Below are 25,486 nucleotides of genomic sequence, written 5' to 3'. Positions count from 1 at the left end.
ATGAGCCGTTTAACCGAGGCCGAGGCGGGGGAGCGCGCTCAGCAAATCTCAAATCATCAATGTGTTTATCTCACGTCACGTCAAAATAGTATATATTTTTATGGACCTAGATCTACCTACCTGTAATTATATATGCTTATAATGAACTATGGTTATAACGATTGAAAATTAGTGGTCCCCTTGAGTTCGTTATAACCATAGTTTAATGTATACCTAAAAGAGATTATACTTATCAATTGTACCTAGTGGGCAAGTGGAGGATTCGCAGTGTTGATCCCTCCAGAACACACCGTCCACTGCTGTGTGTGTCTCACTGAGTCAGTTGTCACACCACAAACTACTGCTGCCAACATGGTCACTTCTGATGGAAATCATACACCAATATTTCAGATGTTGGACTGGCGAATAGATTGAAGATATCTGTACATTGAAGAAAACAGAGTTCAACTGTATGTCATTATGAGAGCTTTGGAATCGGCGAAGACCTTTTGTTAGACAGAGTGTTGCAAACTGCCAAGCTTCTGGAAGGTGATCTGTGTCTCTATTGTAGTGATGCTTTCTCGTTGTGATTGTCTGTGGTCCTTACCCTGGCTATAGACTCCCCCTCAAAAGAAACACATATGTGGTTTTCTAGAGATTCATTCTGTGACTTCTGCAAAGCTTTAGGAGTATATAATAAAGTGAGTTCATCAGATGTTAATGGAGAAGTCTTGGCATCGGCTGGTTTCGTCACAGTCTCAAGCATGGCAGTCGTAAAGCCGAAGTACCGTGTGTGTCCACCATTTGCAGCAATGACTGCATGACATGGAATCAAGAACCCTGCATATGACACCTTGTGGAATGGTAGCCCATATTCCGGAAGAACTTGGCATAATTCCTACAGATTCTGTTGCCCTGGTTAATGTATACATCTGTCTTGGTCATCACACAGATGGTTGGTTGGGTTGTGATCTGATGACCTTGACAACCACGCCAGTGTTTTACTGATAAAGTGACTCATACAATTTCATTGTATTCAATGTGAATTTTGATAGCTGTACAATAGTAGGTTTATGATTAGATGACATCAGGCGAACAAAGGATTCCAGTGTTGGATTTACAAAGTATTTAGGATCAATGTATCGATATCTTAAATCGTTAAAAGTAGGGCATACAAGTGCAAAATGATATTCATTTTCCACTAGACTAATATTTAATCGAAGACAATATTTACACAAGCGACATTCTGGATCGATGGCTCTGCGTCTGCCCATTTCAATCATCAACTGATTGAATCATCTAAATCTTGACAGCGCTTGTTTCAGTAGTGTAGAGTCGACTTGTGTAAGATATACTTCGGTCTGTAAAACTGATTTGTAGGTTGAATATGCCATTAGCTTTGGATTCGATGATATTAATGAATGCCATTGTTGGATGTTGTAATCGGATACATGTTGCTTAAAGTGAGACATAAAAAGATAAACATGTCCATCATCTTGCATAATCCAGGCGTAGCCGAAACCAAACTGGAATAAGATATGTTTTATTTTAGTTGCCCAGGAAGTTCTGTTTACACAACCAATACATACAGCATAAAATACGGTTGCATCGGAAGTCAGCCATTATTCATAGTGCCATGTTGTGGATCCAACCAAAGTCGGCAATTGTACTCTGGGCAATGTTGCAATGCCTTGCCATTGCTGCTTGTGATTTATGTTTCAAGTCCATCCAAATTAATAAAATCGGAGCTTTTACTCTGAATAAACACCTCTCTGAGAACCCCTCCATAGGAGGTGAAAACAAGCTTTCCTGAATATACATTTCTGAGCTCCATAGTATCTACTGGAATACTTTCCATCCTATAAATTTACTTTTGAAAATATTGCTTCCTCCTTATTTGGGTTTCTTAACTGGAAGAGAGCATATGTGTCACTGCTTAAACCTTGTCACGATATGGCTGAAATATTGCCAATGTGACGTAAAGCATTAACTCACTCACTCACTGCTTAAACATTGTTGTGAAGATATTAGCTTCAGAGAACATTGGTCATTTTCAACATCAGCACATCTGAAACAGTCTGAAACATTAGGCTCGCCTTTCTAATAAACCTCCTTACCCTATCCTCCCCTTGCATGCACACACACAAAAAAAAGCACAGAAATTCTGCCTGAAGTGGGTGTTTCTGTGATGGTAAAGCCGGGATGATATCGTTGGCTCGTCGTGGGTGTGGTTCCCCACACGGGTACATACATTGTTTGATGCATAATCCTGCTGTCCCTACAACAAGGTGTTAGTCTCCCTATTCACACACTTTATGCATCGGTTTCTTTTTTTTGTAGATGCTAAATATCTTTGTGTTTATGTAAATTGTCAATATCAGTTTGTCTGTGGTTGATCAGCAAACATGTACTGGCTAGTCTGATTAACTAGTGAATTATCATCGAGTGTGTGAGAAGGAAATGTTGCTTTGTTTAATCCTGTCACTGTTTAGCCCATGTTCCACATTTTGGTACCAAGGGAAACTATCATGCCCCAGTGTTCATCCAGTGATCCTTGTGTAGTAACAATGGTTACAGGCAAGCTCTTGTGGCCAGCCAGTATTCCCTGTTTAGTAACCATAGTTACAATCAAGCTCCTGTGTCCAGCCAATGTTCCTTGTTTAGTAACTATGGTTACAATCAAGCCCCCATGTCCAACTAATGTTCCCATTTAATTTTGTAACCATGGTTAGTCAAGTTCCTGTGTGCAGCAAATGTTCCTTGTTTAGTAACTGTGTTACAATCAAGCCTCCATGTCCAACCAATGGTTCCTGTTGTAACCATGGTTACAGTCAAGTTCCTGTGTGCAGCAAATGTTCCTTGTTTAGTAACTGTGATACAATCAAGCCCCTCTGTTAAGCCAATGGTCCAAGCTTCTGATCTTGTCCTTCACTTCTGCCTCTACTAATGGCAGCAAACTGTGGTATGGATGCCCTGTCATCAAATACTGGTACATGTAGTTGATTCAGACATTTCTTAACAAGATGACTGCAACAATGCCATTTACCTATACAACTATACATGTATGCCAGTGAGACCTTGATGTTTACTGTGCCTGTCCCACTATAAAAATGTATACCACCAACCTTCACCTTTGTTAGTCCTTGAACTTTACACTGCCAGATGCAAAATAAGTCGTATGTTTGATATATGAGATTTTCGTTGCTGTACAATTTTATAGTCTGTGATACATTTACACACAATTTTCAATACATTGACATATTTATGGTACACATTCTTATATCCACGACTGTATTTCTTGACAAAGATAAGAAAAGAACTCAAATAGGATGTATGTGTAATAATGTCTTTTCTGAATAGTTATCAATGTATTCCAATCTCATTAAAATAAGATCTTAGTTCTCTCTACCGCTAAACAATGATCTGAGGACATCCCATTACGGGTCACGTCAGAACGACCTTGCGCAAACTTTGACCGACCAATGGAATGACCAATCAGAAGGCAGCTTTCTCGTGCTTTACGGCACTAATTTCAAATTGGCGACTACGCTTCGAAACATATTTTGACAAATTCTCGATTACAAATTTGAAACCTGAACAAAAGAACATTCTGGAATGGCTAATAGATGGTCTAGATTGTATGGATAGTCGTTAAACCTGTAACTATCGTTGGGAGTTAAAGTTTTCGAGGCTGCATGATCAGCAATCACATTCCGACTGTCACTTTAATGATCTGGTAAGCGACGCTCTGATTGGTTGGATGAAAGGTCGTTCTGACTTGACCCATAATGGGATATCCTCAGATCTTTGTTAAGTGATAGTGAGAACTAAGATCTTATTTTAATGAGATTGCAATGTATTCCAACACAAAGTATAACCTGTCTACATCCTCCATTACCCAGTGTGGTGCATCTCCACTCCCCTGGGCCCAGTCTCTACCACAGCTTCATCGTCAGTCCTGTTTACATGACAACAATAATAGCCGTCCAATTAAATTACAATTGTGAGAGAAGAAATCCTCGGAATTCGGTGATGAGAGATGAAGATCGCTTCCCCCCAAAAAGCTGTGGTAGCAACTGTGTTCATTATGATACATCGGGGATGTTGGAGGAGGGTGCCACTGTGCGTTGACCTGTTTGCTCATTTCCTTTGTACTACTTTTATATGTTTAAATACATCGATCAATAAAGACATAAGTTGATAACAGCTTTAATTTTGTTTGTGGGTGTCAGTGAGTGAGTGAGTTGAGTTTAACGCCACAGTTTAACAGTATTACAGTTATATTGTGGCGTGTCAGCTTAATGTGGGAAGAAAGCCTGAAGTGATGCAGGTCTCGGACGTTTACCACTTTGGTGAAGCGCACAAGCACGGGTATGGTGCTGACAAACATATTCTGGGCAAACCAGGATTCGAACCCACAGTCATAGGTTTCTGGCGTGCCCAAGGGACGCAACTCTGTACAGCGAATCATGGCACCTTAGACGACTGGGCCACCCGTGCCCCCTGTGGGTGGTGAGACTCAGCTACATGGTTGGTATCATGTTGTCGTACTCTGGGACTGGATGTTGCTCATTTGAATGTAAAAACACACAGCAGTGGAAATTTAATAATCCCATGTTGCTTCTGACCTACATGGCATCTACACACGTTTTTCTTTTGACAAGATAAACATTTCCAAATTGATAAACTTAGCCGTATTGTTTTAAAAAGCTAACATCAAATTGGCTCAAGAACCAAGCATCCTTTATCTTACAGGGTCCTTTGCTCAGGGTTCACCGGACACAACCTTCTTTGGAGGTGTCAGATCTCAACGTAGTGTTATCATATCTGAATAAAAAATCTGATTTTAGGATCATTGTACAGAAACCCCATGTCGCTCGGGTGTAGTCGTGAATTCTGTGTAACTGAGGTTGTGAATTCAGTCTGAGAAACGACAACTCAATGTTCCCAGTGTGGCATGTTTATTGCATGTGTTTCCAGGTTACAGACATTAGCTAAGACAGATCTTGTATACAGACATCACCAGCACAACTGTGCACACATGTACATACACATGTTGCAACAATAGGATTAAATAGGAGTGAGATGACACTTTGGTCTCATTCCCTTTCCCATATGGACTAATGACAAGGTTTACTAGAAACAATTACCAACATGCAAAGATGAAGAAGTCTGAGGGGAATCACCCACCGCACTCCCTTGTTTCCCAGCTAGGTTAGAGAAATTGCATCAAAAGGAGGAACCTCTTGTTTTAGACTACCATGTCTACAAAGGGTCATCTTACCTCGGCAAGTGTGTCCACTAGCCTTTTTTCGAATCCACTTGTCACCTTTGCAACATCAAGTACACTTTCCAGTGCTAAATATGATTGGACTATCGCAAATATTGATGGTCCAATCAGAAAACATTTCACAAAATCAACATCCGTTTTCCGAAAAGGCCCCTGCCGTAGCTTGTCAAATTTGCGCTTAAGTTCTTTCAACAATTAAGAGAAGATTCAAGATTAAAATTCAACTTTTCCCAAGTACAGTGCTTGTAAGAGGTACGATGATGAGAACAGTCATTAAACACTACTGGTACACAATCATATTTTCCACTGCCTCACATTGCTGACACGAATACATCTTTTCAATCTTCACACCCCTCAACGATCGCCTTTGTCTGACAGGGGTGAAATTGTGAATGTTTTCATAATTTGATCGGCCAGGTTCTCGTCTATAGTAGTCGCCATCTTTGTGGAGCCATACACGATAAGAACAGTGATCTGATTGTATATCACATTTTCATAACAAGGGGCACAACTCGTGCTATACACAGGGACCCCACGATCGGGTCAAGAAAAGTGGGCTTGATGTGGCAAGGGTAAAAACTAGGCTATGATATAGGCTAGTACACACGCTTGCCTCAGGAAGATGACAAAGGGTATATCATTAACATTTCATAATCATCTATTAAATAACTGACAGTACGAGACAAAGAGCACAATATATACAGAAACAGCTGACATGTAACCAAATGTACAGGTCCCAACATGAATGATCTACATCAGATGAACAATAATGTTACACGATGCATGAGTTCACAGCCTTCAAAGTGATTAAACATTAGATGCAAGAAAACATGTCCTATATCCTGATATACTGCTGGGATGTATTGATCATTCCTGGCTATAGATATTCTACAGAAAGCTCAGTGCTTGATAGCTACCATGGACACGACATGTCATGGACAATTTCGACATGATATTCAAATGCATTTGGATCTGATAATCAAACGGTACACAGACTTATTCATCCTATACAGTTGCACCTTGTTAATGTGGAGAAACAGATTCTAGACTCCCACAGTATTTAAGTGAGTTGTGTTTAACACCGCTTTTAACATTATTCCAGTCATATCACGGCATGTCAGCCTAATGTGGGAGGAAAGCCCGAAGTGATGCAGGTTTCAGAAGTTTACCACTTCGGTGAAACCCATAAGCACGGGTATGGTGATGACAAACCTAGAAACATAAATGGGGCGAACTGGGATTCGAAACCCACAATCATAGGTTTCTGGCATGCCCAAGGGATGCAACTCTGCACAGCGAATAACGGCGCCTTAGACGACTGGGCCACCCGTGCCCCCTCACAGTATTCAAGCCATTATGAGGATGTCACTCTATTGTATTCTGCTCCAGGAATTCACTCACCATGCTGAACAAAATCAAAACAACTAAATGATGACACAAGTATAGGCCATTATGTAAAATTATAGAGAAACTACATATCAACCATAACATGTTTAGGTCTGACAAATCACTAGAACATGTTCTATTCAGAAGAAGAATCAACTTGCCCCTTGGGGGTTCACTGATTCCAGTTCCAGAATCAATAGATTCTCATATCTCCATTACATCGTTGGTGCTTTCTTTCGTTAATATGGTTGATGTCTAGTTGGCAAAGTGGATTAAGTTACTGGTAATCAGTTTTGAAAAGACATATTGTGTGCCACAATATTTAACATATAATGCCTTCATTAGCATTAGCTTGGGATCCTTGTAAGGTCCTCCTGTATACTTAGAGACAATGAAGTGTGTACAAATTCAGTGAATGAAGTTTCAGTTGTAGCTAAATACAGTTACATGAAGCTCGCAGGGAATAACACTTGTATATACACTACAGATTCTTGCAACAATTGATATCCATTAACAATAACCCCGCAACTATCATTCAACATACTTTAATAGGGTGTACCACTATCACACCAGGGTGGGTACAGATCCTGATGTACCAACACTAACACCCGCTACACATCACAAATATCACATTCAGGTTTCTGCTGAACCACAATCAGAGTGAACAGGGTTCCTGGTCCACACAGAAGGGCTCCTGACATCTCTACATTATGCACAGAGAGTGTCTCATAGGTCAACCAACTAACAACTTTATTTGGTAATAACAAGATCTCCTAGCTCTAATATGGAGTTCTATCATGTTCATTCGTTAGGTTTTGTTCATTTTGTTTTTGGAATGTTTGATGATCATGAAAAGGAAATGTCATTTTTGAGCATAAATAAAATAAAACCAAGGCTCAAATATTTTTCTTGATATCTTACGAGCAAATTATGAAGCTTGGATTAAAAATTCTAACATTTCCAATCACAATTATCCTGGGGAGCAGTCTGTTTTGTTGACAATCTTTGTTGGACTCCGGCACTAGCACTAGAAGATGGGGATGTAGGAGTCTATCTTGGCTCGGTGGCGCTGGGCAACACACTCCGCGATCCAGATGATGTTGCGACATTCCTGTTCCTTAAGCTTGACATACGAGTAGAAGACCCCGAACTGGAACTGGTGCATAAACGACTGGGTCATCAGCTTCACCTGAAACACACACAGTCTGAGTAATTCACTTCAACACACCCAGTCTCAGTAATTCACCTAAACACACCCAGTCTCAGTAATTCACCTCAACACACCCAGTCTCTGTAATTCACCTTAACACACCAGTTCCACTTTTTAAAGGAAATTGATTTAATACATAAATTTTGATGTACATAATATGTTTTTATATATTGGTAGTGCTAATATATAACTTAGATTGTTAGTGGCTGTACCCTCGAGGGGGGTTGAAGTAGCGTAAAATTATTGTCCCCCTAAGAGGGTATGTAAGTCCCACATCATTCAATGTATTGTTATGCATACCAGAATTTTAAAACGTAGTATTTTTGTCCTTTTTCATCTAAGGCTTAACTGGTCAACTATGGCCAGTGACTGAAGGGATGATATAAATCCTGCCGGGGTCCATGCAGGAAGCAAAAGTACTGTAAGTCCCCATGGTCCCCAGTATGGTGATCTCCCTTTAGTTACTGACGATCTCTAGCCCATTTTTATATTGTGTTGTTAATTCTTTCTGCTTTTATATGTTCCTCAACTAGTTTTAATACACTCTGTGATATTCTAGTTATTGTACTGTCCTTTGCTGACAGTTTTTTTTATAAATTTTATATACTTATTTGTTATTAATGTATTAATTCTCGTCACGATATGGCTGAAATATTGCCGATGTGACGTTAAATATTAACTCACTCACTCACTTAACACACCCAGTCTCAGTAATTCACCTAAACACACCCAGTCTCAGTAATTCACATAAACACACCCAGTCTCAGTATTTCACCTCAACACACCCAGTCTCAGTAGTTCACCTAAACACACCCAAACACACCCAATCTCAGTAATTCACCTAAAGACACCCAATCTCAGTAATTCACATAAACACACCCAGTCTCAGTATTTCACCTCAACACACCCAGTCTCAGTAATTCACCTAAACACACCAAATCTCAGTAATTCACCTAAACACACCCAGTCTCAGTAATTCACATAAACACACCCAGTCTCAGTAATTCACATAAACACACCCAGTCTCAGTAATTCACCTAAACACACCCAGTCTCAGTAATTCACCTAAACACACCCAATCTCAGTAATTCACCTAAACACACCAAATCTCAGTAATTCACCTAAACACACCCAGTCTCAGTAATTCACATAAACACACCCAGTCTCAGTAATTCACATAAACACACCCAGTCTCAGTAATTCCCCTAAACACACCCAGTCTCAGTAATTCACCTAAACACACCCAATCTCAGTAATTCACCTAAACACACCCAGTCTCAGTAATTCACATAAACACACCCAGTCTCAGTAATTCACTTCAACACAATCTCAGAATTTCACCTAAACACAATCTCAGTAATTCCCCTAAACACACCCAGTCTCAGTAATTCCCCTAAACACACCCAGTCTCAGTAATTCACCTTAACACAATCTCAGTAATTCACATAAACACACCAGTCTGAGTAATTCACTTCAACACAATCTCAGTAATTCACCTAAACACAATCTGTGTCTCATGATTTCACCTGAACAGGCAGTCACAGATATTCCCCAAAACACAGTCTCAGTAATTCACTTAACAACACAGTCTCATAAGTTCACCTGAAACACAGTCTCAGTAATTCACACAAAACGTATCCAGGACTTGTGTCCGGCCTTGTGGCATTAATGATGCCCCTCACCTCATGTTCAAAGAACTTGTCCTCCAGTGTCTTGTCACCAGGGTTGGTGCCAGCGCCATCAAACAGCTCCTTGTAATTCTATAAGCACACACAAGCAATCTTTCAATAGCCACAACACTGGGCATGGACATTCACAATATCAAAATTATTATTGTTTCTTATTAATTTTTTAAAGTCTAATACTGTTGACACCGTTACAGGTGTAACTGACGAATCTACTCACAGCATAGAAGTCTGCGACCTGCCGGACCTGATCGTAGTCCTCGCACTCCCCGAGCATGGCGAGACCATCAGGGTACAGATGTCCGCAGCGGGGGTACAGCTTGAACCGATCCTCCTTACTCAGCTCTGTGCCGAACGAGTTGATGGTGATGATGAAGGCTCGACGATCTGCCTCAAACTGAAGCATGGACACAGTTTAGTCAGGCGGACACCAACAGGACAATTGGGGATGTGTTTGTTTGTTGTGTTTGTTATTTAACGCTGCACTCAGCAATATTCCTGCCAAATGAGTCTGAATCAGACAATCCAGTGACATCATGAGCATTGATCCACGCAAATGGAATACGATGACATGTATCAACCACACGATCCTGTTAATTGGGAAAGTGAATGAATGGGGTAGTAGTTAGCAAGATGACACTTACATCCCCAGTGTGGACCAGACAAACCCATGGTCGATAGTATGAGCAACAGTCTGTGCTATCTGCTTACACATTCCTACAGACTACACCATATCCTGCAACATGGCAGTCAGCAGACTTGTCACCATTTGAATCAAACTCAAGTCAGCTTAATGAAAGGTGTTTTCATTCTCATTGAACAAAGTCATTCCTATGTTCAGACACGTGAACACTTAATTGAAACAACAGTCATCCAATTTTTAAAAATCCTACAACGATGATTACCCAATCTTTACCCCCATTAAATATTACAATACACCATCAAAGCTGAAAATTTCATTGCATACTGCAGCAAAGATAAACTAAAACAGATAACTCTGAAGGTGTGACTCACAGCAAGTGCTTCACACATGACCTCCGATGTGGCTCCGCCCATCTGCTTGCAGAACCCATAGAAGTCTTCCAGGTATGCCTGTTACAACAGTCAAATATATGCATACTGTAACACTCAGTTATATGTAGTGGTCCTGTTATCACAGTCAGATATACATAGTGGTCCTGGTGTCACAGTCAGATATACATAGTGGTCATGTTGTCACAGTCAGATGTACATAGTGGTCCTGGTGTCACAGTCAGATTTATATAGTGGTCATGTTGTCACAGTCAGATGTACATAGTGGTCCTGGTGTCACAGTCAGATATACATAGTGGTCCTGTTGTCACAGTCAGATATACATAGTGGTCCTGCTGTAACACAGTCAGATATACATAGTGGTCTTGTTGTCATAGTCAGATCTACATAGTGGTCCTGCTCTAGCACAGTTAGACATACATAGCGGTCCAGCTGTAACACAGACATACACAGTGGTCCTACTGTAGCACAGTCAGATATACATAGCGATCCTGTTGTAACAGTCAGATATACATAGTGGTCCTGTTGGCACAGTCAGATATACATAGCGATCCTGCTGTAGCACAGTTAGACATACAAAGCGGTCCAGCTGTAACACAGACATACACAGTGGTCCTACTGTAGCACAGTCAGATATACAAAGTGGTCCTGCTCTAGCACAGTTAGACATACATAGCAGTCCAGCTGTAACACAGACATACACAGTGGTCCTACTGTAGCACAGTCAGATATACAAAGTGGTCCTGCTCTGGCACAGTTAGACATACATAGCAGTCCAGCTGTAACACAGACATACACAGTGGTCCTACTGTAGCACAGTCAGATATACAAAGTGGTCCTGTTGTAACAGTCAGATATACATAGTAGGCATGCTGAAACAGTCTGAGAGTTGTCCTGCTGTAACTATGGTAACACACAAAATGGTTCATGGTGGACTTACTTCCTTCTAACCTTATTTAATAAGGTGATGACATATCAACTTGGAGCAGTCTATTAGTATTCCTCAAGGCATGTAACTGTTAAAGATCCTTTATCATCGGAATATACTTCAAATCTCAATCATTCGATGCATGAAATATTAATCTCTACTTAACAGGTCAAAAGTGAATTATCCAATTACAATGGAAGCCATGCCTTCATTAATCAACAATGTGAACTCAATCAACAGTTACTTTGTCAGACGTGCAGTCTGTGCTCCTAGGCGCCCATAGATTGAATAGCTAATAACACTGGCAGAAGATGGTCAATACTGCAGAATGTCTATTCCTCACCTTGTAGAGTGTGTTCCTGATGATCTCGATGTTCATCTCGTCCAGATCCTGCTCTGATATACAATCCATGAAGTAGGGTGCTGAAATCATCAACAATGGATTCTGGTAAATGGTCAGCTGTACAGTTACAAACTCAGAACATGATCATGGCGACCCTCTACTGTGGTGGCACAGCAGGAGCTGCTGCCGAGACCCATCACAACAAATCTGTCACTGGTAAGTATGGCAACTCAAAGGTACCCAGGACAAATCTTTTATAACCTCATTCCACAAAGTATTGTAGCCCCAAGATGATCATAACACCCACAGTTTAACACAGATTTACATCAGACTGCATCATTTTTATAAAAGTTTTAAAACATCACATCTCATGGTAGATGATTGTTAATTTGTACAAGACATGGTTAACATACTCTTGAACTTCCATGCCCTTTGCCTCGGAATGTGTGCACAAATGTATGTTTCTCTCTTTGCCTTGGTTGATATCAAAATCACTGTCATTATCACTGACCTTTACAGGTATGTTATCTGATCTCTTATAGTCAACTGTCACTTATTTTCTAAGCATCCTGAGAAGTCTGAGATTCTCTGAACTCTTTTAGCCTCACACATTTTCACTTTTCGTGTGACATGTAATTATCAGAAAGGACATGATGTTTGTCTGCATTGCTGATTACATTTCAAAGAAAGACATGCGAGAATCACAGACAGGCTTAACCAAAGAATTTGTTTGAAATAACTTATTAAATTTGTTAATAGCTGACTGGGGTGTCCACTAGAGACTACATACCAAGAGGGGTGTCCACCAGTACAGCGTTATACAATTCTGCAGGGGTGGAAGCAATGTGGATTGCCTCCATCTGCTCGAAGCTTCCCAGGGGGTGACACTTGGGGATGAGCTCGTTGATCGGTCGTTGATGTAGTGTGCCGGTGATGAGGAGGATGATGTTGTCGATCATGTAGCTGTAGCTGCAGACAGTCAGGAAGTCAATATTGGAAACTTGAACAGTTATATTGTGAAAAAAAGGATTGGGTGAGACTTAGTATGATTCCGTCACATTTTTACAATTCATGAAGGCATGATAGTAAATGATAAGATGAAGTGATGCTGGAAGTGTAACTATGGTAACCCCCAAGTGGGGAGCAAACTACTGGTTATCCAGGATAAGTTGAACCAACTCACAAGGCATGTTTGGGACAAGTAAGCGATGCACAGAATGTGGGCGAACATATCTGGTTTGTTACAGGTATATAGGATGTACGCAAGTTGTGCACATGCAGCTCGCAATGACGAAATTGACTATGCTCCCGTGAACACGTGTTGCTCATAAAACTATTAAGAGGTCAGTGTGACAAGTCAATACCAGAATTCTCTAGAAGTCATTTGATAGAAGATAATTACAAATAAACATGTCAAAGCTAGGTAAGCATGGCCATATCATACATTCTCAGGCTTGAGAATTGGCCTATAATGTTATAAATTACACAAAGAAAGAATGTAGAAATATATCTCTCTCTCTCTTTTACAGCAACAAGATTCCCTTCAATTGTTGTTTTTCTGTATTGCTGTCACTGTTTTCACATCGGGTGCCTAACATCAGCATGTACAATTGGGTGCTATTGAACTCGCCAGTAGAACTTGTTGTTAGCCGAGACAAGAGATGCACATCATCGTACTACTTGTTACAGACCACCCGCTACCCCTTTCTTCACAATGGTACGTGCCAGTGGGTGACCTCATACATAGTAATACAAGGTTAGTGAGTGAGTGAGTATGGTTTTACACTGCTTTTGGCAATATTCCAGCAATATCACGACGGGGGACACCAGAAATGGGCTTCACACATTGTACTCATGTCTGGAATTGAACCCAGATCTTCGGTTTGACGAGCGAACACTTTAACCACTAGGCTACCCGACCGCCCCTCATACAAGGTTAATTGTCAGATCACAGTTAACTTATCCTGGCTTACCAGTAATCAACTAATAAGAGCAGGCCAATAACTTGCAGCCAGCGGTATTCTAGCTGTATCACAGCAGCTAGTATACATAACTGAGCCTGGTGCTAACAAACCAGTGATTTATATAATGACAAATGTACCATGCCATCAGGGTGAAACAACACACGATCAACCAAACCATGATGTCTGAAAACCCAATGATATTTACTAGACTCGGGGTTTGGACCAGTAGATGAGTCTTGGGGTTAGCTACAACTGTCTGCATGATCTAGGGACTCTTTAATCATGTTAACTTGCAATACTAGATCATAATCCGGACCCCTTGACTCTATCTCTGACCACAGTCTGCTCCCAGTGAGCCCACATTGGTCTGACTTACGTGATGTAGTCGAGGAAGGTGGCCAGCGGTTCCAGACAGTGGTTCCTCAGATGCTGGAACTCGATGACGAGCTTCTCCCGGAGTCTGTCATCAATGACGGAGACTGTGAGGGGGCTTGGTTCGTTGGCCAGGAAGTTGCCATAGTCTGTGCTTTGCAGGTGAAGCTTGAGATCTGTAATCATGGTAATAGCATTGAACACATCAGGAGAACGTGGTGGGGCTTATGCGACATCGGGAAATAATGGGAGTAACTTCATCATCATGAACAAGTTGGGTTTGTTTGTTGTTTAATACGGTAACAATATTCAGCAATATGACAGCAGTCTGTAAATAATCGAATCTGGACCAGACAATCCAGTGATTGACATCAGGGACATTGATCTACGCAAATGGGATACGATGACATGCATCAACCAAGTCAGCGTTTCTGACCACACGATCCCATTAGTTGCTTCTTACAACATGAATAGATGCCCCTTATGACAAGCATGGGTTGCTGAAGATCAATTCTAACCCAGATCATCACAGGTTGAGTAGGGTTTAACTTTGAACTGTATTCCAGTTGGTAACCTCCCAAAACCCCTACATCCCATTTCCCCTACAGCTTAAGACAACAAAGTTCACGGTCCATGGCACTGCTAATCCCTAGTCTGTTACCTATTTCATACAATGGAACAACCCAAGAAACTCGAATAGATTGAGATAAATATTTAATTACGATTACGATATTATTCAAAATTCATAATACATTATAATAAAATGTTCATTTTTCATAATTCATAATACATTATGATAAAATGTTCATTTTCAAAATTCATAATACATTATAACAAAATGTTCATTTTTCATCTCAACTGTAAATCGTCTCATCTCAGTTTCTCAGTGTAACAAGCGTATAGTTGACAAAGTCATCTATATCCCCCCCCCCCCCCCCCATTTTAACACGTTATGGTCCCAAACCAGGAGGCACCAGTCCAGTATGTGCCTGGTAAACATGCACAGTTTTTGTTGGAAAGTATTGAATGGGTTAAGAGTTATGCTCCGGAAACAAACCCTACCCTATAGAACCTAAGTCCAACTTGTTGCAATGGAAACGTAAAAAATAAAAATTGATAAAATTCCTAAATAGCAAAAGGCACCAGTTCAGTATGTGCCTAGTAGACATGCAAAGTTTTGTAAGAAAGGATTTAACAGTTTTCGAGTTATGCTCCGGAAACGATTTCGGGACGCACGGACGCACGGACGCACGCACGCACGCACGCACACACACACACACATACACACGCGGACGGAACCCATTTCTATATCCCCCGCCAACTTCGTTGGGGCGGGGGATAATAATTGTTTCTTCCTATTGTTATTTTTGTAATTTCTAAAAATTGTCTTCTCATCAAACAGGCATCTTTCATTACACTTACATTAATTCTTTTTTTTAAAAACTTTCCTTTAAGTCCCCTTATCCCCTAAAGCTCTACCCCTTTCATTTCTACTACCTCTACTCCAGACCTTAATCTCTCCTTTAGGTGAGTTCATAATGCCAGACAGGTAAATGCCGCGTGTTGTTTTAACTAATTGTAGGGGAACTGGGTTGTAGGGGAAATGGGATGTAGGGGTTTTGGGAGATAACCTTCCAGTTATATCACTGTGTGTCTGCTCAAGTTAATGTGGGAGGAAAGCCCAAGTGATGCAGGTCTCAGACGTTTACCACTGGTGAAACCCACGATCACAACATAATCAGGATCATCATAGGTTTCTGGCATGCCCAAGGGATGCAACTCTGCATGGTGAATTGCTGCATCTTTGGAAACTGGGTAACCCATGTCCCCAACTGCATCATAAGTTACAGCAGAAAATGAAGGCAGAATAAATTTGATGAAAAACAGGGCTGGAATGACATATTGTCTATCACTGTAGTGAGATCATGACACAGAAAGAATGATACAAGCTGCTAATCATGCTAATGACAGTTAATGTTTACAAACCAAAATACTTTTAGTCAAAATGTCATCTTTTTTTTAGTTGAAATTGAAAAAAATGATGGCACTGCCAACCACATAATACTTCAGCAATGCACTGAAAGCTACCATGTTTACAGCCACAATACTTATTGACAGGTAACTGACAGTGATGTTGCTGGAAACAAATGGCATTAGAACATTCTTCTGTATCATTACCAAAATTAAACATGCTGAAAAAAAATCTGCAGGACCTTTTGGATGATAACTAGTCCATGTCCAAGCAAATGAACTGATCAAAATCCCTGCAGTTACATGGTTTCATTGAAGCTGCTTAACATGTTTAACATTCATAAAACTCAAGACATTTAATAATAACATATTTCCTCCTATCAAATAATATAAACTTTATTAAACAAACAACATAATGCCTGTTAAATTTGTTTCCATAGCATCTCAATAAAACAATTTAAAGCCCAAAATAGGCAACAGAAACAAATGCCTCAGCTGTATTTCAATCTTGAAATAAATTCCTTAATCATCTTAATAGAACTTCCTCAACAATAAATAGAAACAATGATTAGTAATCTGACTTGTCACCTGAACATGCTGAAGTCCAAACATATTTTAACACAAGTTCAATAAGAAAACACCAAAAAGAAAATTCCAAACAGTGTTGCAGCCTGGACGCCCCAGTGGTACACCAGGATACACAGCTATGAGGCCATACCTTCAATATGTTCAACACTACACCGACACAACACTGGGGCTCTACAGGGGTGGGGTCAGCAGGAAGGAGAAATATTCAACTAAATGAAGACAATGTTCATAAGTAGACATATTGAAATAAAACAATCTACCATACTGATATCTCTCATAATAAAATATAAATAATATTGATTTTGTGACAGCCGGCCTGGTGGGAAATATTCAGTAAAATAAATGTACACTAATGGGTCACATGTCGCGTGCTCAAGTATTATCGTGTGTTTACTTTAAAGCCTCACATGGTTTTCATCACTTGTGATCAAGGTTATTCTTGAGTCTCCTGACTTGTACACGATAAGTCTGTATTTTCTTACTTTATTCATCATTAGTAGACATGGTGGATGACAATAAATTCAATTAGTAATGTTAAATATCAGCATTATTGTCAACACAACCCAGTCCAACACATGTACATTGTACTTGCTATTTGATCATGATTACAATCATCAAATCAAAATTGTCCTATAGTCTGACAGTTAAATCTTGTTTGCCTAGGACAGTATAGCATGAAGGAGGTGGCAAAACGTTGCTTAACACTATTATAATAACAACAGCCAGAGTAGTGTTTATGAATAATAGTGACAAATGTATGATAAATATACTTAACATCCCTATCTCATGTACTTTGATTAAAATGTCCTCCAAGTAATTTCCAATCAGATGTTAAACTTTTTCAGCTTGTTAATGAATCCGATTCATAGATTAACATGATCAATTAAGACACTCGATAGAAAACAACAACAAAACATTTTCCCCAGATTTGGATAACAAGATGGATATTTTCCAATCACTATGCCACAGACATCATTATAAGCAAGTAAAACTTTTAGGAGAAACAAGTGTACTGTGATATGATGGAGTCAATAGAGGTAACCACTTTAACGACCCGGTGAAACATCTCAGTGTACAATCACTGCATAACGCCCTGGGGGCTCATATATATGGAAATTAATCATGTCAAATAGAGGGCTATACTTCCTGGTCTACAATATTTACTTTGAGGGGACCTTGGCTTAAGCAATTTGATCATGTCTGTTTCACAAAGGACCACTTACAATAATGTTAATTACAATGTTTAGACCAAGACAAGAAATGAGAGCCTGGCTGTGGAGACATCCTTTACTGATGTTGCTGAACTTCATTTACATTTACTCGGTACAACAATTAATTTTTTACTGTTAAGCATGAGAAGCCTAGTTTATAATAAGGACTGTCGTGTGTCCAACATTGAAAAAATATATAACTTGCATGCAATGTAAAATAAGCGCTTCATCATGTTCATAAATACCGACCCATATAGGCAAAACGCATGGATAAAGATGGGCCAGTTAACAGGCTGTAGGTGAATTTGTAACCAAACGAATCCGTAGTCACTACCAACTCGTTGGCAAAATTAACAGTGAACTTGTAGACAAAACAAATATTGATACAAATATAATGGAGCAATAGAACTGAATAATGATTTATGAAACATTATTAACATTTAAAAAAATATAGATTGAATTTTTGTGTGGCAAATGTATTTCTAATCGTCAATTTTAAATGAAAATATATACTTCATGCATTATGAATGACCTAGCGTGACGGGATTATCTAACAACATGTTTATAATATAAAGTGAGAGAACCAATCAGCGTGATCAGATGCTTGTAAAATAACAACTGTTTCGGTAAGCATAGTAAGTGAAAGAGATGGTTTGTAATTATCATTCAATTCCAATACGAAGTTTGTCTACTAATTCACTGTAAATTGTGTCTACGAGTTGGCGGTGTCTATCAATTCACGGCACCCCAGTTATAGGCTAAATATTTATGTTATCATAACATGAATAATCATACAGGATCATGGAATCCAATGTTCTGTAATGTTTGGTTATGGCTTTTTCACAAATTCAAGGATTCAGTGACCGAAATCGAGAAGAAGGGACCATGTCATCCAACTGTAAATTATCATGATGCTCACATCACATGATGAATACCTACAATCGAATCCTTTACTCTAATCTCGACAACACAACTTCGAATCATATAGTGTATACGAAAATCTCAACGGGAACTCTACAATTTACACAATGAACAGGATACGAACAGCACACACCGGATTCACGCCGTCAAGCGGGTATCAGTATGCTCACAATCACAGGTTTAGAACGCAAGCAGTATTCAGAATAAACAATAATTTACCTTCAAGGGTTTCACACTGCACGAGGTTCAAATAATCAGCCTGTCGTAAAATTCCAGCTTTGAAGCCACGGACAAGACCTTCTACGTAGCCGTGGTCAATATTAAAAGTCAGTTCGGGCATCATTTTGACGAAATTTTGTGAAAACTGTGTGTCACCTTCACGAGCACCTATCTTGACAGAATGGATCACATGATCTGCTGCTGACATCTTCCGGTCATAAACATAACTAAGGAGAGATAACTCTAATTTATTTCGTAAGTTGCCTACCAGTAGCAAAAACACAGAAAGATCTTTTTTCGGCGATTCTACTTATTTGAAGCAACGAAAATAATGACAATTGGAAATAAAATATCAAAATGTCGTATCAATACAATGAAAGGCTTGTGGAATAACTCAACTCGTAAAAGGTAAAATAACCAGCAATCAACTATACCTTTCATAAGATAAGATAAAATAGACTTTATTATCACGTCTTGTTTTTTCTTGGAATCTCAGGAGCGAAATAAAAAACACAATGAATAATAGATTACATGATAGATATAAAGCACAGCTTATTGGATAACATTTTATACAATAGTTGACAGGTAATTGAATCTGTAAGCTGCGGTGTCCCCCGCCGTGATGTTGCTGGAATATTGCTGAAAGCGGCTTAAAAAATACTCACTCACTTAAGGCTGCACATGGACAGTAATCATTATACAGATGGATTTTGTATTTTAGGAGCTGTTACAACGTATGGAGTTTTCCAAATCAACGGTAGTTTATCAAATCGTTTGACATTTGATAAATTGTCTGAAATACACCACCAATACATGTAACTGGCCCCGACGCTCTTTCAAGACAACACCGATAATATTACCAGGAGCACCGGGTGCAGGCTAAAACGGCACCTCAGCAAAACGTCACCGATTTCTCTGGCGAAAACGGCTACTATGTGTCGGGCGAAAACGGCGACTCTATTTTTAATAATGATAAGAACGATTTTTGTAGTAATATATATGGTTTATTTACATGGTCACAGTTATCACAGCATGTTGATGTTTTCTGACATTCTTCTCTCATGCAACACATCGAAATGCCATTGTGAATAATTGTGATCTGACAGCACCATGTTAGGCCTCTTAAATACAGTTTCAGTTTAAATTGAGTAAAGGTACTTAAAACTTCAAAGCGTATAGTGTTAACACATTAAGTTAACTGCGCCCCCCCCCCCCCCCGCAAATCAGTCGGCGAGTAAATTGGAGCAGGGGTCTAATTTCTTACTTGTTTTATTTCACTGTATTTATTCTACAGAAAAGATATCTGCTTCTCTGGCATCAATATGAACACTATCTGGTAGGATGCATTTTACTATTTTTTCAAAAGACTTTCACCGAAAAAAACATCTTTCTCATTAAGAACTGATTTAATCTCGTCACTTTTCCTTGGTATATTACTAGTACAGTAAACTACGGTTAAAACGAACACGCTTATAACGAACTGGCGGATATAACAAACTGGTTTTTGGTCCCTTCCATTTGCTGTATAATTGCTGTATATATGCTTATAACGAATTACGGTTACGAAGTGGTAGTGGAAGTGGTTAACGAACTAGAATTTGTGGTCCCATTGAGTTCGCTATAACCGTAGTGTATGGTAAATTGTCTACACAGAAGTTTATACAATCCGTTACTACAAAGCGTGTTGTGTCCATGTTGTTACACGTGTCTTGACAGATGTCCTACAAAGTGAACTCGAAACAATCTTTGAGCTGATCCACAGATTCCTTTGTCAGTGTTTTATAGTGTTTTAAGCTTCATAGTTCACTCTTAAGGTGGGATCTGTAGGCTTGTATCAAGTGAAGAGAATTACAGTCAGATGTTCCGATTGGTGATTTAGAAATGAAGTAGAATAAATTGGAAGTGATTCAATGGCTTTTAATTGGTTAACCACCCAATTAATTTTTATAATTTAGACGATAAAACACTATCAAAATTACAAGAAAATACTGAAATGTACAAAAAAACAACAACCGCAGGTTATGAGAAACCACATGATAGAGAATCATTGTAACAGTTCACACACAGATTCGCACTCACATACACACATATGTGCAACATGTTAAAGTCACACAGAGACGGGGTGGTGGGGAAGACAAGTGGTTAAAGCGTTCGCTCGTCACGCAGAAGACCCGGGTTCAATTCACGACATGGGTACAATGTGTGAAGCCCATTTCTGGTATCCCCCGCCGTGATATTGCTGGAATATTGCTTAAAGCGGCGTAAAACCACACGCACTCACTCATTCACTCAGAAGATAGAGCGTCTGCACGGAAAGCGGAAGGTCAGGGTTCGATCCCCGGCTGCGTCATACCAAAATACATTATGAGACGATACTTGTTGTTACCCTGCCTGGCACTCGGCATTAAGGGGCTAAAACAAGGACTGGTCGGATTGAAGTCAGTCTGCTGTGCCTGAGTTGGGTATTCATGTTAAACATGGTATCTCAGTGAGCTACACTATAAATCGGCATCAGTTCGGACTAGTACAATCAGCCACACACACAGCTAGCAGACACACGCACGCACGCACGCACGCACGCACGCACGCACGCACGCACGCACACACACACACACACACACACACACACACACACACGTTAAACCCCATCAGTTGAGCATACTTTCCCCCCTTTTTCCTTACAGATTGTTGTTCCAATACTTGATGTACCCGAGACAAGAGAGTTAACTGACCCTAAAATAACTGACATTCACAGTCAGTCAACTCTCTTGTCTTGGGAAGACAAGGGTACAAGTTGTGCTCTATGGTAGCTGTTGTAGATTTTACTGCCGCTTCACTGTCAATGTCGCTGAGAATTCCTGACGGAAACTGTCTCGTTTGTGACCCGTCTTACAAACTGGTGGACGGGTAGCTGCTGATGGTGTTTCTGTTTCTATATTCACAAATCCTGACAATGGGGCTTTGGCTGAAAGCACAGACTGTCGAAGTATCGTTAGGGGAACGTTGATATTCAGATGTTGAACAATTAAATCTTCACACACAGGCACGTGTTCCTGGGTTTTACCTCGCGGTGTAACATACGTACACTTGTTATATCTGAGACTGCCCTTGAGCATAACGCATGTTGAAGCCAACAAGAAAATCTATCAGTTGTGATCCATGAAAATTATCTGAGAAGTCTATAACATCATCTCCTACTTCTTTATAATTTATACAGTCTATAGAATTGAATTCCCCACGCATACACTCAACACTTTGTCTCTGGTACTCCTACAGCGGATTTCTCAGTGTGTTATAAAATGTCAGCACCTCGAGCATACGATAATAAGGGGCGAAGGACATAAGGAGCGGTCGGGTAGCTTAGTGGTTAAAGCGTTCGCTCGTCACGCCGAAGACCCGGGTTCGATTCCTGATATGGGTACAATGTGTAAAGCCCATTTCTTGTGTCCTCCGCCGTGATATTGCTGGAATATTGCTAAAAGTGGCGTAAACCCATACTCACTCACGCATAAATAACACAAGTACAAATTCTAAAATCACTTGAATCAGGTTTTGCCACAGTAATGCCTGAATTGTCTCCCTTGCCTCTCTTACAGACTCCAAAACCTCAACTTTGTTCAATTGAAGGACATTCTTTATCAGAGCTGATGCTTTGTGAACAGTACGTTTTGTGTTGTTAAACTCTACTGTGTCACATTTCGTGTTCTTATTCATAATTCTACCATGAATTTAATTTGGAATTTACTCGATTCTGATTGGTCAGTCAGAGGCTATTAAATTACAATAAACCCCCTCTGATTGAAACAGCTGGTTTGACGACCGCGTCACCGTGGAAGCTGATATTCATAGAATAGTACTTTTTTCAGTCATTGTCGGTAGGCATATTTAAATAATTATATCTACAATTACAGGTTACAAAATGCACACGTGCGGTTACTACAATATTCAAAGGATTTGTGGCAATGTATTTCGTGCAGAAAACACGATAGAAACCTACAAAGGGAATGTATTTACGTTTTGGAGACATCAGAGAGCTTGGAATTTTGGCGCTTTTCTATATACGACTGTGACGTCATAGCTTTTGCGTCACAATGAGCGATATGACGTCATAATGGTGAAGCGCGATGTAGAGCTTTGTTTTCTTTAGGGATGCCCACCTCATGTTAGCTTACCAAGTTGCCGCGCTTTTATGCTTTCAATGCCTGTCATATGTTCGAGTGAAGTATTACGGTGTAAACAAACTGCTTGAGTATATACACAGCGCCATATTTTGTTCGGTGATTCTGTAAATGCTGCGCGTTCGGTTCCAAATATAATTTAGCGCGGTTAAAACTACAGGTAACCTAGCTCTACATTGAAAACACAGTATGTTTATCTCCTAATTTTGTGTTTTGTAGTTTTGACATCTTTCCGAAGCAAGCAACTCATAGAACTTTCAGAATAATGCATGATAACAGAGACCAAATAATAGATATGGTCTCTGATGATAATCACACATACACATACCTTGTCACGATTACCCACAATGACTCTGACGTGTATAGCATGCATGGAACTCCACATTCACAGTACACGTAGGACCGAGTCAATTCAATTCTAACGCTGAGCAAATCGTTGAAAAACTGTGTAAAACAACTATGCCGAGGGCCAAACCTTGTATCGTAGGCAGTTTGGCAGGGTATAGGTTTTAACAGGGACTTTATATATATCTTATAATGTTTTATATTCCCCGAGATAAGTTAGTTAAATATATATAACTATTCGCAGCGCTGTCCAATACAAATTATAACAACAGCTGGGCTATTATTACTATGGCCAGCAGCACGGAGTCATGAGCAGGTCAGTGGCTTCGAATTAACACAAAAGAATGGCCTGTTGGCCACTGAAGCTGAACAATGTGGATGAGGTTCGGGATACTGCAGGACCAGGGAGGTATGGTATTCGATACGTGGCAGTTGCATGGTCAGTGATTTGACTGGTTGAAATTAGAATGCTTGGCGTCGGTCGAGACTTGACCTTCGGACAGCGGCTAGGTAGGTTGGCTCTCTGACGCTGAGATGCTGCCTGGCCATGCCCGTCTCGTTACCATAATCATAATTATATAGATGCTGTATTTATTTTTATATCACAAATAAAGTGTTGTGGACCCACTGATGGACTCCTGTGTTTGAAGGACATATATCCCAAAACAACCAGCCCGGATATGTGTGAACGTTATACCACGCCGATATGAAAATAAACAGTTGCGTGCAATTGGAATGCATGACACTGCTTGAGCACCACTCTGGCATCCGCGTTTAAACAACTAGCATGCCAGTGAATGTCGTCATTTGCTTATATAACTTTAGTGAGTGAGTGAGTGAGTGAGTGATTATGGTTTTACGTCGCTTTTAGCAATATTCCAGCAATATCACGACGGGGGACACCAGAAATGGGCTTCATACATTGTACCCATGCCGGGAATCGAACCTGGGTCTTTGGCGTGACGAGCGAACGCTTTAAAGAATGTGAGGAATCGATCAGAGAGCATAACATCCGATCACGACGTCCACCTGTACGTCCAGTTTTGCTTCCACGTCATCGAACTGAAATCATGGTATGATCAAGACACCATCAGTGGTTCAGGTTACAGGGCCAGGTTTCATCTTGACAGCACTGATGGACGGAAGCGTGTTTATCGACGTCGGATGGAACGTTATGCTGACGCGTGTGTTGTTCAATGTTCTGCATTCGTTGGTAGGGGGATAAAATAGGTCTTCAGCAACCCATGCTTGCCGTGAAAGGTGACTGTGCTTGTCGTAAAAGGCGACTAACGGGATCGGGTGGTCAGGCTCGCTGACTTGGTTGATGCTTGTCATCGATCCCAATTGCCTGGATCGATGCTCATGATTGTCTGGTCCAGACTAGATTATTTACAGACCGCCTTCATATAGCTGGAATATTGCTGAGTGCGGCGTTAAACAACAAACAGATCACAAAAATCGTTGGTAGGGTAATTAGGAGTTATGCAAAGATTTACTTCTGGCTCATGATGGTGTTATATGCCGTAGGGGCGGTGGGGCGGTAGCCAAGTGGTTAAAGCGTTTGCTCGTCACGCCGAAGACCCGGGTCCATTTCTGGTGTCCTCCGCTGTGATATTCCTGGAATATTGCTAAAACAAGCGGCGTAAAACCACACTCACTCACTGGTTTCTGGCATGCTCAAAGGACGCAGCTCTGCATAGCGGACTGCGGCGCCTTAGACGACTGGGTCATCCGTGCCGTCCAGCGAAAACGACAGCACCGGGCGAGAAGAGTACAACACTGGCTGATCTATGACTGCCAGAGAGTGTTTTTAAGTGACAAAAGCAGATCTTGCTTATTCTATGATGATGTTGTTGTTGTTGTT

At 40.3% G+C, this 25,486-nt stretch overlaps 1 protein-coding gene across 1 annotated transcript; it reads right to left on the bottom strand.

The window, feature by feature from the left end:
- Window positions 1–4,923: 4,923 nt before the first annotated feature.
- On the bottom strand, window positions 4,924–19,307 carry LOC124143252 (V-type proton ATPase subunit d 1-like). The gene is made up of 8 exons (XM_046512147.2): window positions 19,100–19,307; window positions 14,194–14,365; window positions 12,644–12,822; window positions 11,854–11,933; window positions 10,565–10,642; window positions 9,771–9,947; window positions 9,548–9,625; window positions 4,924–7,844 (listed from the first exon to the last, which is right to left on the bottom strand). Exons 1-8 carry the CDS (start codon window positions 19,305–19,307, stop codon window positions 7,683–7,685), a joined length of 1,134 nt encoding a protein of 377 aa, XP_046368103.2. The 3' UTR covers window positions 4,924–7,682.
- Window positions 19,308–25,486: the final 6,179 nt, after the last annotated feature.

Source organism: Haliotis rufescens, unplaced genomic scaffold (assembly GCF_023055435.1).
Source record: "Haliotis rufescens isolate VD_foot unplaced genomic scaffold, xgHalRufe1.0.p SCAF_30, whole genome shotgun sequence".
In the NCBI taxonomy this organism is placed as follows: domain Eukaryota; kingdom Metazoa; phylum Mollusca; class Gastropoda; order Lepetellida; family Haliotidae; genus Haliotis; species Haliotis rufescens.
Note: the sequence above shows the minus strand (reverse complement) of the source record. Positions and strands in the feature narration are given on the sequence as shown.